Source organism: Nyctibius grandis, chromosome 28 (assembly GCF_013368605.1).
Source record: "Nyctibius grandis isolate bNycGra1 chromosome 28, bNycGra1.pri, whole genome shotgun sequence".
NCBI lineage: Eukaryota > Metazoa > Chordata > Aves > Nyctibiiformes > Nyctibiidae > Nyctibius > Nyctibius grandis.
Genome location: NC_090685.1, coordinates 4307455 through 4321687, shown reverse-complemented (window position 1 = coordinate 4321687; position 14233 = coordinate 4307455). Strand labels below are relative to the sequence as shown.

Genomic DNA, 14233 nt, shown 5'->3' with positions numbered 1-14233 from the left:
TTTTGCTCCTGCCAGACCAATGCTAATGTAGCGACACAGCAAGTCATATCAGGGAACTGAACTTAAATGGGTAAAATTAATCCCGTTTTGCAACGTTCATGCTTTTCAGGGTGCTGCTCCAAGCAACTGAATGCCCACAAGCACATTTAGAACAGCCTGTGATCACGTTGTCCAAGTTCATTAGTTACTCCAGCTACTGTGGGGATAAAGCAACAAATTAACAGCTAACATTCAGGAGATTATAAAATTATGCTTCCTTGAAGCTGTTGAAGCACTGATCTGGCACCTCTGTACAGAATTAGACAGCTCTGCTTTGAATTAATGCAAGTGAAGTGGATGGCACAATTTGGCCAAACATTTAAAAGCAATATAACCATCCACTACAGATGCCCTTTTAGGCCTTCATTCTGGAGCAGTTTTATGCACAACACCCTCTTATCCATGTAGCAGCCAACACCAAGCATAGGAACAAATTTCTCTATCTTGAGCACCCACTCTGCCCCGATGGCTAAAGATGTGTCAGAAAGGGGAAATAGCAATGGCACATCACACACTCTACTCCAGGTCACCGATACAACCCGAGATCAGAAAAGACACTTAGTTGGGGTGTAACTTCGCCCTGTTTCAGTACAGCATGTTTTTCCACATTCTTTACCACCCATAGAATTGCCTTAATGGTCCTGAAAATTAGTATGCCTCCGGGCAGCTAGGGATAGGATCAACAGTCCAAACTTGAGGTCACCTGAAGGCAGCAAGCTCCCTTCTCCTCCTCCCCCCTGCCCAACAGCCCAAAGGTCCACCAAGACCTGTATCCCACCTGAGAGCGACCAGGGTTGGGTGCTGCAGGGACCGTGTGAGAGCAGGTCTGTAACACCACTTCCCTCGGGGGCTTGCCGAGGAATGTGCAACCACAGGACCTCCTACGCACAGGGGAGACCTCCCTGTTTGATAGCAGACTTTTCTTTTTAAAATCGTGGATCTGGGTAATACTTTTTGAATCCAGAAATGTTGTGTATCACATCCTGTGGCAACAATCTCCTCAGTTCAGCACCAACAAGCACCTCATGTCCTTTGTTTTGAATCTGCCAGATGACAACTTCCTCTGGATGCTCTGTGACCCTTGGGGACAGTAAATCATCACCTGTTCACCTTCTTTATGCCAGTTATGGGCTGGATATTTTCCCCATAGTCTTACCTTTTTCAGCCTAATAGTTTACTGCTCTTGCCAAACTGATGGAGCCTGCTTAGGTTTCAGTTCAGCATTTAGTATTGAGTATTCTTTTGGGAAAGTAATAGCGAGTTGTTCAGTGTGAGAACGGAATCCCCAGTCAAATTTAAGCTAGAGTACACTGTGCAGCAGGACAGGGGCCTGGCTGCAAACCTGCATTTTTCAGCAAGATACTATCAATCAAACACATCCTTATTGCTGTACTCTTTCAAGAGGTCAAATCACCGAAACACAGAAGTTAGCGGTAAAGCAAAAAGTTTTGCTTTATTGCTAAAACAGCTTCTGATAAAAAAATCCCACCAGTCAAGAGCTGCTCTGCTCAGGCGCCACTCTTGTAAAATCACTTACGGAGGGCACAAGGTTTGGCAGTCCTGGACTGAGCTTTCTGCAGGGTTCTGTCTTCAGAGCTGGACAGGGTTTTATGTGACCAGGTCTCCAGCGTCAACCAAGACACCAATATTACTGACATAAATGAAGTCGAAAAGTATCTGAAATCCCACCGCTTATTCGGCAGTGTTTTAGGAGGAAGGAAATGAAACGTGATGCGAGAGGGAAGGCAAGCACCAGCCCCTCCGGCCTGCAGCAGCACAACGCGTCCTGACCAACGTGTCCCAACAGAGGCTGGCTGCGACGGGCAAGGGTGACGCCTGCTGGACTGACTGCCTTGATACAAGCCCAGCTCTGGGTCATGCAATAAAACAGCATGAAACCAGTACATTTGAATTAAATTAAAAAAAAAAGCTCTAAAACATATACTCTCAAAAATCCCAGAGTCTATGACAGTTTACAAGACGGTATTTTCCTCTGGAATGCACTTCTGTGGTGTTCCTCCCCGCTGACACACACTCCCGTGCGATACATGAGCAGCACCATGTGTTTCTAGTGCTACGACCGTGCCAGCTGCTGCCCCAGCGTGGCTTGTCCTCCTCGTTCAAGCAACTGGATGAGATGCTCCGTGCTCTGAGCAGGCAGCAAGGCTGGGCTGAAGCCTACACTCCACACACAGCTCATACTGCAAGCCAGTAACTCTTTTCTCTGCACCGTTCTCTCCCTCTGAGGGTCTGTGACGGGGCCGCGGCGCTACGCCTGCTCACAAGGATTGCCTGTGCTGGATGCCAGCGCTCTGCTTGGTGCCAGTGCCTCTGCTGTCCGCGGGGCCTGCTTTGGAAGGCGAATGGGAACATAGACATTTGAAGCACAGTGTTCCTTGAGGTATTCTCCCCCTTTTTCTTCATAGTCTTTTCTGGTTATCCAGCCTTCGTCCCGGGTCATGTATTCCACTGCCCAATCCCTAGCCCCATACCAGGCATCTAGAACAGGACTGGAAGCAAGGTGAACCTGGACGGAAGGAAAATAGAACAACAATGTCAATGCAACACAGGAGAGAAAAGCCCTTCTTACTCTGATTACAGCAGTACATGACACAAACCACTGAATTTCAGACGTTCGAGCTGATTATTCAGTGCCTCCGAGGAAGAGTAATGTTAGGAATGGGTTTGAAGTATGTTTTCACTTTGAGATCAATACTCCACAAGCCTGCTGTGTTTCTACAGGTTGAGAAGGCACACGGGTGTATCACATTCACAACCAGCAGCCCTCACAGCTGGAAACCAATGCTGGAAGAGTTGGTGGTACTGCAAAACAAGTCCCAAGTGCTCCAGAAACTTCCTGCCTGCTTGAAGTAGCAGGGAGGAATACTGCAGGCTAAGAAACCGCTGTATGTGGGAAAGGACCACACGTACTCTTTCCACTGCTGTAGATTCATACTTCTGTTTGCATTATTCCTATTACTGTCGCATGAACTGCTTTCCTGGGTCAGCTATGGGCTTGCTAGACACCGTGTAAATCCCAAGTGCGGTATCTGTGAAGTGACAGATTTCTGATGGCACCACACTGCAGACCACATTTTAATGGAAAGAAGGAAGCTCTTACTCAGTTACAAGCACTGACATTACAAGCAGAAGAAAATACATTCATTTTCTTCCTATCGATACAAGTTACACACTCAAAACTTAGCAAGCAATATCCTTCCTAAAACCACCAGGTACATCGCTGTAACTAAGTTTCTGTCAGTCACACCCGGCTCACAGCTACATACTATAACTGTACAAAACAAGGGTTGTGGAATCACAAGATTATTGTGCACTGATATTTTTTTCTCTCCCCAGTTTATAACCTGATTTTCTATTCAAGATGTTAGTAGATTTGAGAAGACAAGGCGGTTTCAGAACAGCGAGGGAGACTCTTGCAAGTATCCTTACAAAATGCATGGCAAACTCTGGGACTTCCCCAGCTAGTACTGTGCTTGCTACTAAAAAAGTTGCAAAGGATCACAGGTTTGCAAGATACTGAATCTCTTTTGCTGCTGTCCCAGTCATTACATAGAACAACCTAAAATGTAACTTAGTTCCGAAGTGAGCACAGTTTTTCCCAACAACTACTCCCAACAAAGGTCCCTTGTTCCAGATAGTAACTGTCCCAATCCTAAGAAATCAACCTGCAAATTTCCAGCCAAATACGCTTGTGCGTTCATGGTCCTTTAGCTGAAGTAGATTTTCCTTTTCCAAGGCATCTACCCCACTCTCTCTAATATCTTCTAATGGTATCTTTTCTTAACCTTCATTTTCTCAGGTCAAAACAGCTGTTTGCAGTGTGTTGTCACAAACCACTTTCCATTCCCATGCTCTAAGTACACCCGCTCTGTACCTCTCCCAACCTGAATTACTTTTGAACACAGATAAACAGGCTGTTCACGTAACCATCATGTCAATACATGTACCTGAAAAGACGACCGGAATGGCCTCATTTCAAGGAGTTCCTTCTGGACTCTGGCTTTCAGTCCAGGGTACATTGTATTTCCACCAGTGAGAAAAACATTCTGGACAAGAATAGCTTGTTGCTCCTTTGGATACCTACAAGGAACAAGAACCAACTTCAGTCTTTCTCAAGGACATCTCTCCTATGAACTGAAAAGCTATTGGGAATACTGATACTTTGTCTTCCAGATTCACTTTGAGAAACTTCCTTCACTTCCCTAGCACGAAAACCTGCGTTCAGTTGTTTCCTGGAAATTCAGGGGGTGGCAGAAGAAAAACCTTAAAGCACTCTGTGCACTGTACCCCATAAATGAACAACTCAGTAGAGCTGGAATTGTAACATTGCAGAAAATGCAATCTCGTATGTCCACACAGTTCAGGGGTGACATTTTGCTAACAAGTTGTCTGGAAATAGCTGTCCAGCAAGCGTGCCTATACCATAACTTAAAAATGTCACCCCTAATTTCGGTCTCACAAAAACAGAGATTGCCAGCTCATTGTTTCAAGGGACAGATAATTACAAGGGTGTGCTGTTTCCCCCTATAACAAGTTGGGCCAGGGGTCTCCGAAGTGGGGAGTGTGCAAGATAATCCACTGGGGTGCAGGAAGAAGATATTTTTTGTACCATTAATAAATAAATAAAATAGCGTTTATTTCACCTTTATCTCATCCTTTTTTAATTTCTATTTTTGTGTACATTTTAAAATGTACATAATACATTAGTTCAGTAGTACCTGTATGTAATTTATAAATGTACATATTGGAGGTGTGTGGTCAAAAATTTTTTACTGATGGGGTAATCGATCAAAAAAGTTTGGAGACCACTGACTTAAGAAAAGCAGAGTTACATGTGAGGAAGACATGTCTAACCTGCCATGCTCAATCCCACCAAAAAGAACTATTCAAACATATTTTCTCAAATTATTGTTAAGTAACCAGTATTGCAAAAGCTGATTATCAATACATTATTTGAAGTTAAGTGCCAAGTAGCTTTGTAAACTCACCTCTCAAGCACGTATTGCATGGTTTCTGCTATACCAGCCTGGTCTTCTCCTATCAGGGAGGGCTGGAAGACAATCTCTGGAGCCCTGATTCTTTCAGTGCCAAGGAAAAGCTGGTGATACTCTGCCACGTTAAACACAGGCTGTAAAAAGATAAGGTTGAAAAATAGTGAGAAATTATGTTAAAGAATAGTAATATTCTAGAATAAGCAAAATTTCCAAACAGTTCTGTATAAAAAACAGACAGTAATGCTCTCACAGAGAAAGGGCCATGCTGTTAAAGGTTCGAAAAGGCCAAGGCAGATGGACTTTTTCTATGCTTTACCCTGTTTGGTGCCACTCAATCTTAACGCTCAACCTCACAAGTTGAAAGCTGTGTCCACTGGGATGTGATATCGGGCTATGGATCACACACAAGAAAACTTGAGCAGGACTTTTTCTTTTCCCCTAATAACATGGCATTGTTAGAACAGGCGCTGCCTGCAGAGCGAGCCAAGTGGGTATATTCATGTCCTAAACTACCAGCTAAGATTGCAAGGACTTCTCCTCTCTTAGTGTACTGTTCAGATAGTTTAAGCATCTCTTCCAATAGCTGGTAAACAATGTTTGCATTGGGAGAAATGTCAGCAGACTGGCTGGACAACCGCGACGCGGCAACCTTTGGCACAAGGCGTAGATATAGAAATCAAACCTGCACTGCAGCAACAGGCTTCTCAACTTCAGGCTGTTCCTCAGCAAATAAAGGTTCAAACTCGTTAATACTTTCCACATCCTCCAGTGACTGTTCACTTCCTAATGGATCCAAATCAGGAGTCTGGAAGCAGAGAAGGTACATTGAGGTAGGTTAGCTCAGGTGTGCTAGGCACATATATGACTTCAATTCTGGTGACACATTTGGAAAATTCAACACAGATTTCCTCATATCTCAACTTCTTAACATCCCTGAAAACAAATATGCTGCTCTCCAGCACTGAAGACAAAAATCAAAATGGTGAACAATCCAGAAAACAGGAGACAGACATTCACTCCAAGCATAAAAATCAAACACTTGCAATAAATTTATCTGGATGCCAGCTCAGAAATTAAAGGCCTTAGTCAACATGCTGACTGCCAGGATCCTAGCCAGCCATGTTCTAAATACAACAACATATTAAAACTTATTAAAATAGTTTTTTAAATTGGTTAAAACTTGGTGTGCTCCCAGCACCTCTAACTGCTCTATAATTACCATTGAATTCCCTGCTTTGCTTGTGTGGGACTGGAAAACAAATATTTGCTAGCTACAAAGCCACCACACAATTTTTGAGTTTCAACCGCCTAGCATTTGCACACAGGATACACCAAAAGCCCTTATATTTTACACAGACATAAAGGGGCTCCCAAAACTTCTTCCTAATGAAAAGCATCACTCAAAATCCTAGAGTAGTTCAGGGGTGTGAAGTAGGAGCAGCTCTTTAATTAGCGCCTTTATTTTTGTGCTACAATATTACCATTGGGATTTTGTTGCTAAATATTTGGTTTTGTTATTTTAAGCTTGAAACATTTGTTGCAATGTTTAGCAAACAATACCAGCATGACATAAAACTAGATCATTTAAACATTCTTATGTATCTAGCTTACATCCACGTAAAACCCTAGTAATTACTCAAACTGAAGTTTAAGCAGTGTTTATTGTTACAGCAAACAAATGGTAGTCACCTTATCTCCAACACTTACATGCTTTGTTAAATCCATTTCTTTTTATGTCTTAAAAAAAACCCAAACCAGCAACAGAAAGAAACAGAACTCAGCTGAAGGGTTGGCACAGGCCCTAGGACAACATAATTAGCTTTCAGACTCCTTTACACAGCCATCTTCACAAATGGATTCGGTGATAATTGTAGGTGCTCTCTCACAAAGCACAGACCAAATAAAAAGGCTGGCAGATTCATTCCAAGGCCTGAGGCTACAGCCAATAAAGAAGAGGCATGCAGGACCCAAGACGGACATGTTGGAACTCAGACAACAAGTGCTGGGCAAAATTACAAGAAGCTGATAGTCTTTACATTATTTTGTTCTAGAATGATTTCTTTTGACAGAAGGGAAAAAGACTATTTACCACAATGGTAAGCCCATCATCTACCTCAATTGCACTCAAACGCTGACCCTTACACAAGCTTTACTGATAAGGATAGGCAAAATATAACACCCAGAAGATACTGGCTCACCTGCTAGTTTTGGCTACATCTCAAGTTCCATAAGACACAAGAACCCCTGCATCTGGCACCACTCTCCTCTATGCTTCAATTTTCTGTTTTTTTCTACTTTTTCCTGAGCAAAGACTGATACATCTAAAAAAGCTCTATCTTATGTGACTTGAAAGGCAATTTTAAGTAAATGCACAAACAGCCTTAGACCAGCTCTCAGAAGTGGCTGCTACATGCTAGGCCTGTATTAGTCTGGCAAAGCAGACAAATAAGCTTCTCATCTTCAAGACAACTCCAACAACCAAGTGTAGCAATTAATCTTTCATTGTTAAGTAAACAAAACAGAACACGCTGCTTAATTGCACCAAAAAAAAGATAGCCAAAATGAAGGCAAAGGGTTAGCTGTTTACCATAAAGTTCTCTGCACCTGAAAGGGAAGAACAGAAAGGAAAACAAATACTGTTTTTAACATAAAGCTTGATAGGCTCTTCTATATCTTTAATACAAGGCTGCAGACATTTAACAGTGGTTATCTTAGGATTAATGCACCAAAATTAATGCAAAAGCAGAGTCAGAGGTTGGTTTAAAGCATGAACAAAATCGTTACGTTAGCTGCTGCATTTACAACCTCTAAGCAAGTCAACCTTAAGTAAGGACACTGGCTGGCATACGCTGCCAGGAGTAAGCACAAAGGGAAGCAATGGTACCTTCAGTGGTACCTTCTCTGACCCACTACCGCTATTGTCTTTTTTCTGCAACTTCTCAAAAATGTGCAAGAAACTTTGAAGAAACTTACTGATTTCATAAAACTTACTTCAACTCCTCTGAGGAAGCCTAGAGATTATGCTTAGAACTATATGGAATCAAACTGTAAGATATGTCCCAGAGCACAGCGCAGGCAGCACAAGAAGGGTTACTGATCTCAGGCATACTCTATAAAATCAAAACTTCACTTTCTGTAGCTGCATAGGAAAGCTGGAGAAGAGAGAAGCAGTTACCAAATTAACAATGAGTTGCAGCGTGTTAAAGGAAAAGATCAGTTCATCAATAAAAGTCTGAAGGGGCACATTTTCAAGCATAGAAACTTAATTTTCTCAGAGATTAAGAAGAGAATTAACCTGGTGAAAACATTCTACCTCTGGCTTGCTGTCCACAACATCTACTTCTATATTGACTTCTGCCTGTAAGATTTTCTGCTTCGTTTGTTCAACAGACAGGCTCAATTTGTTGATGTAAGACTGAAGCTCTTCTGCAGAGTCCATGTTCAGCTCCACCAAAGCTTTGTGGAATTGATCCATTTGACCATCTTCTAAAAGTTCCTACAGACAGATCAGAGTTAGCTGTGATGAACAATACAGGGTAATAAACTGTCAGCTGTGTGTGTACAGACACTTTGCCTTCATTACTAGATATTACGATGTGCACGCTTTGGCAACATTCAAAATATTTCACAAGTACTGTTCAGAACCTGGAAGCATCCGCTGCATCAATAATCTCTCCCTTTTATCTTGCAAGTAACCTTAAAAAGCTCCTATCAGAAAACACACAGGACAGTCGTAGCTTCTTTACAGTGATACATGACCTTCTGATAAAGCTCTGAGGGCAGCCTGCCCTCCTCCCAAAAGATCACACAGAAAACTTTGCCTCGATTACCTGTATGTACAGTAACCTGTCCAGCCTCTCTTGGTCAAGTTGCAGCTTCTCTTCTCGACGACGTGCATTGAGCTCTTGAAGTCGACGTAATTGCTGCTGCCGCCTCTCCTGCTTTTCCTCTGATGTCAGAGTGCTTCCCAGCAGTTTGTTAGAGAAAGGCAGCTGCATCTTGTGCACGTTGTTCTCATAGTACTCTGGGGACCGCCACTTCTGCAGCTCTGAATGTTTTGAAAGCAGAATAACTGTTTTGCCAGGCTGAAGACGATGATTCGTATGTTGTACGCACTCCACGCTAAGTTCAGACTTAGAAGAACGAAGGCAACAAGGGCCCAGCCTAGGATTCTGTCACCTCTTGGCAGCTGCCCCCTCAGAGCACTACCTGCCAGTCACATACTCAGTGCACATAGTTCTTAGTGCTCTGACCTCTAGCACGCAGGAAACACAAAGCACTAAGAAGTGGGAAGCGCACACTAATGTCTCTTCTCTCTTCCCAAGGTAGAGTTCTCACCCATTTCTAAGGACTCCTGCAGGCTCTTTCATAAGTGACAAATTTAAGAAAATGCTTTTTTTCAGCCACTACTTAAGAAGACATTTTCCATGGAAATTTTAAAACTTCTTTAATTCACAAAAAGTCATGAGAAGTGTCCTCTGCAATTTTGGAAACTTTAAAGCAAGTAAGAAACACAGCCTGATGCAGAAATCATCCTAACCAATTTAACATTTTGTTGGAAGTAGAGAGTAAAGTAACTAATAAAAGAAACTAATTTAAAATTATTTTCCTCTAAAATAATCCAAATTTTTATTCACAGAGAAATTTGAACTAATACAGATTTTTTTTTTTTAATTTGATTTTGTTTCTGTCTTAATGTTAAATTCGAAACTGTTGTCAAGCATTTCCCACGAGGTAGCTTACCAGAAAGACAGCTATAAAGAAAGCAAAATAGTAGTAGAGTATTTCTGCCAGAATCTCAGCCAGATTGAGAACAAGGGATACAGAGGACAAAACTAAGTTTGGACGAACACTATCTAGCAGTAAATTGCAGCTGTTTTTACCTTCTATATAGTCCTCTGCAATGTAGCTATGCTCATGCAGTATTTCCTCCATGCGACTGAGAGTGATGGCAGCAAAATGTCCTGGGTATTTCAGCTGAAGGAGGCGTTGGAGATATACAGCTGCTTGACACCCTCCAAGATTAATACGTTTGCAGTTTTTAGCATCCAACCTGAATATGCAAAGAGAAACAACTGAGACTGGAGAGATCCAGAAGTTCAGCATAAAACAGACCTCCTACTTTCCCCAGTATTATTTAATTTCTGATCTGGTCAAGTAGACAGATGAATATTCATGGATAAGTATTTCAAGATTCAGTTACCAGAGAATCTAACACGCTGCTTTTCTCAGACAACAAGCATAATCACTGCTTTGTTTATTGCAGATACTTTCTGAAAGGCTCTGTTCTGCTTTAAAAAAAACCAAACATTAAATAATTTTGGCTACAGCAAGGAAATGTTCTATTTTAAGAAGGGAAGTGATGGTTAATGGAGCTAAAAGTAGTCCCTTTAACCTCTGTAACATTTCACAATTGGCCAGGTGTAACCCTCAAAAATTCGAAGCATCTACCAGATATAATAAAGCCATTTCCTGCAGGAAGGATTAAAAAAAAAAAAGAATAGTGCAACATCGCAGCATACGATAATGCAGAAGAACTGCAAGAAAGAACTGCAGAAATCTCACAGAGCACTTTCTTTTGTCTCAAAGCTGCTTTAAAACCTAACATGTTTTTTAATGCCTGATCTTACTTCGGGCAGACATCCCCTTCTACTTTTGAAAGTACAGATCTATGCATGAACAGTAACTAAAAATCCAATAGGTACAAGGACAGCACTGCTTCTTCAGTTGAAAATTCAACAGAATTTAGCAAAATCTGCAGACCTTATTTTAAGTCATCAGTATAAATTAAGACCCGATAAGAGCTTACACTGCAGGAGGTGCAATACTGAATGCTAGAGGAATGGGTATTTGCGTCACTGAAAAGTCAGTGACTGACAAAGAGAGGCTGCACCATGCTTACCACAGCAAGAACTCACCTGCCTTCTAAGACTGGCAAAATGTGCGTACACTGATAACCTGAAGATATTACCAGACCACTGCAGGGCCAGTTCTGCCTTCTGTTGTGGTAAAAACTGTACAAGCTATCTACGCCATAGGACACTTTGGGCACTTGATAACATTCGAAGAGGAGCTCTGACATCATTTGTCTCGAATAGAGAGGATTGCACACCGCTTCCGTCAAAACAATTGGATGATCAACACAACCCTGCAAGAGAGAAGAAAAATAATAAAGGTATGAAGGGAAAATCCAGGGATACTTATCCTTGCTTCTTCTTTTGAACATCAGCAAGAACTCCTCCAAAACAGCAATGAGGAAGCACTTTATGTGCAGGCTATTAATCATGTAAGTTACATTATACCTAGTGCTTAAGGGGGTAAAAAAGTAGTCTTGTCTACAGCAGGGCTTCCAATGTTAACCCAACTAAAGAATAAACTCCTAAGGGTGGAGGAGAATGGATTTTTAAAAGTATATATGAATTATTAAAAATCTAAGTAACCAAAATCTATGCAACGAGGAGGTGAAGCATGAGTGAAAACTGCTGGAAGTTTAGTTCAGTGCTAGGTAAAGCTTTCAAACTGGTGTTTGTTGTCCTGCAGGCAAAAGGCTTCTTGGTCTGAGGAGCAACTCTCCACTCAGTGGGGTATACAAAACAAGCAGTCAACGAGCAACACTAACAAGAGCACTATACAAAACTAATAACATTCAGCGTCATTCTCAAAAACTGATCCTGGACACGGGCTCTTAGCCACAGCCTGATGAGATGCTGCAGTTCGAGCCTCTCACCCTGCAGCTGTATCCTCCTGCTTTCGTTGTATCACAAAACTACGAAGAAATTAAGAGAACAGCGGGGTTCAGAACACACCCTGGGGAGCACCGAGCCGGGCCAGGTTCGCCACAGCAGCTTGCTCTGGGCCCGGCCCCCCGCGCCGTGAGTATCTGCCAGGAGGGACAACACAACGCCCCCGGACAACCAGGGCCATGCTGGACCCCCCCATGCCCACCGCGCACCCAGGCCCAACCTCTCCCTCCACCCAACCCCCTCACAGGGCCGGGCCTGGTTTCACCGGCAGCTTCAGGGCCTCGCCCCGGCCCGGCGTGTCCCCCCCCCCCGGCGGTACCTGCGAGGCGACGCCGAGGCGCTGGAAGACGTGGTCGAGGAGCAGCTCCTGCAGCTCCAGCTGCACGGGCACGTTGCGGTCGAAGGGCGAGCGGAGCAGCCAGCGCAGCGGCTCGGGGCTCCCCAGGTCGTTGCCCACCTGCGTCTCGGCGCCGGCCCCGCCGCGGGCCCCGCGGCTGCGCGCCGCCAGGGAGCGGAACCGCAGCAGGGGCTCGGCGGGGACGGCGGGGTCGGGGCAGGCCCAGCCCGCCCGCGTCTGGAAGGAGCCGTTGTCGATCACCAGCGGCACCGGCTGCGGCGTCCGCACGGCCGCGCTGGGCTCCAGCACCGGGTCGGGGGCCCAGCGCGCGTCGCGGAAGGCGAACACCCGCGGAACCGCCGCCATCTCGTACCCGCCCCGGCTCCCTCCGGCCGGGAACGCGGGCACCCGCACTCGTTCCGGGGCGAGGGGCGGCGCCGGCTGCTGCCTGCGGCCCTGAGCCGCGGGGGTGGGGGCCTGCACCCCCAGCTCCGCTCTCCCCCGGGGACACCCGCGCCCTCTGCCACTGCGAGCTAAAACTTGGACCTTGAGACCTCCGCAGTGTCCGGGACCTGCGTGGAAGTGGAAACCCGCGGCCCCGGCCTGTGCCCGCCCGCCCTACGGGGTCACCTCCACGGCCTGTGCTCCCCCCAGGCCTCAGCAGGGCTCAGCGGGCGCATTCCGTGAGCCAACAACGTGGCCTTGGGGCCAGGAAGGCCAATGGCGTCCTGGGGTGCATGAGGAAGAGTGTGGGCAGCAGGTCGAGGGAGGTTCTCCTCCCCCTCTACACTGCCCTGGTGAGGCCACACCTGGAGTAACTGGGTCCAGTTCTGGGCCCACAGTTCAAGACAGACCAGGAACTACTGGAGAGAGTCCAGCGGAGGGGTACGGAGATGGTCAGAGGGCTGGAGCATCTCTCTTACGAGGAGAGGCTGAGGGAGCTGGGTCTGTTCAGCTGGAGAAGAGCAGACTGAGGGGGGATCTTATCAATGCTTGCAAATACCTCAGGGGTGGGTGTCAAGGGGATGGGGTCAGACTCTTAGTGGTGCCCAGTGACAGGACAAGGGGCAACGGGCACAAACTGAAACATGGGAAGTTCCATTTTAATATGAGGAAAAACTTCTTTGCTGTGAGGGTGCCAGAGCCCTGGCACAGGCTGCCCAGGGAGGGTGGGGAGTCTCCTCTGGAGATATTCAAACCCACCTGGACACAACCCCGTGCAATGTGCTCTGGGTGACCCTGCTTTGGCAGGGGGTTGGACTGGATGATCTGCAGGGTCCCTTCCAACCCCAACCAGTCTGTGGTTCTGTGATCTCCCCACCGAGAAAAGGCTGCCAGCCACAGCTGAGACATCCTTGCCTTTTCCACAGGCATCTGCCTGATCCATACCCTGCACCAGCTGATGACACATGGGGTGGGACTGTCCTGCCATGCGGCAGAGGGAAGGACAGGCTGCTTGCCAAACCTAGCCTCTGTCTCGGCTGGGGGAAGAGCCAGGGTGGATCCCAAGAGGTCCTAATGATGTGACCAAGAGAAACACTTTACCATTAAAAGTGAAGAGATCACAACTTCTGGATTCTGCTCTTTTCTGTCACTCTCGTCACTGCATGTGTAGACAAACCACTACGCCTGATTTGCAGAAATGCCACCAACCTGCAACCCGCTCTCTGTGAAAAGGGGACTGCAAATATTTAGCATCCTTGAAGCTCAGGTCATTAATGGCTTTTCTCACTTGTTTACTCAGTGTACTAAGTAGGGATAATAGCTTTCTTTTATCATGCAGGGGTGTTACTAATGTGAATTAATACGAATTTGCAAAGTTCATTTAGATCTTGGGATTAAAAGGCTCATTTCAAGGGGCTGTTACTACATAAAAACAGAGGCACACAAGCAAGCATGTTAAATGCATGCCATAATTCGTAATGTGCACTTACATAGCTGCTCTCTTCTAAGGTTTACTGAGAGCTACACAAACAATTAATTTAGCCAAACAGCCCCCTGTGGGGTAAGTGATAGAGAATGGTTTTGTTTTATTTTATTGAAGGAGAAACACACAGTGCGATGAATATCAAGCTACCGAAGTCACAGATCTGTTCCTA

At 45.1% G+C, this 14233-nt stretch overlaps 1 protein-coding gene across 1 annotated transcript; it reads right to left on the bottom strand.

Annotated features, from left to right (window-relative positions):
• Window positions 1-1511: 1511 nt before the first annotated feature.
• On the bottom strand, window positions 1512-12500 carry ACTR5 (actin related protein 5). The gene is made up of 9 exons (XM_068419730.1): window positions 12117-12500; window positions 10973-11202; window positions 9938-10107; window positions 8885-9102; window positions 8368-8550; window positions 5737-5859; window positions 5049-5188; window positions 4008-4140; window positions 1512-2566 (listed from the first exon to the last, which is right to left on the bottom strand). Exons 1-9 carry the CDS (start codon window positions 12498-12500, stop codon window positions 2309-2311), a joined length of 1839 nt encoding a protein of 612 aa, XP_068275831.1. The 3' UTR covers window positions 1512-2308.
• Window positions 12501-14233: the final 1733 nt, after the last annotated feature.

Excerpts from the sequence above, each read along its gene's own strand:
- ACTR5 (XM_068419730.1), bottom strand. The coding sequence starts at position 12,500 with ATGGCGGCGGTTCCGCGGGTGTTCGCCTTCCGCGACGCGCGCTGGGCC. Across the intron at positions 10,108-10,972 it reads TTGCCAGTCTTAGAAGGCAG|GTTGGATGCTAAAAACTGCA; the intron begins GTGAGTTCTTGC and ends TTGCATATTCAG. Across the intron at positions 8,551-8,884 it reads ACAGGTTACTGTACATACAG|GAACTTTTAGAAGATGGTCA; the intron begins GTAATCGAGGCA and ends ATCTGTCTGTAG.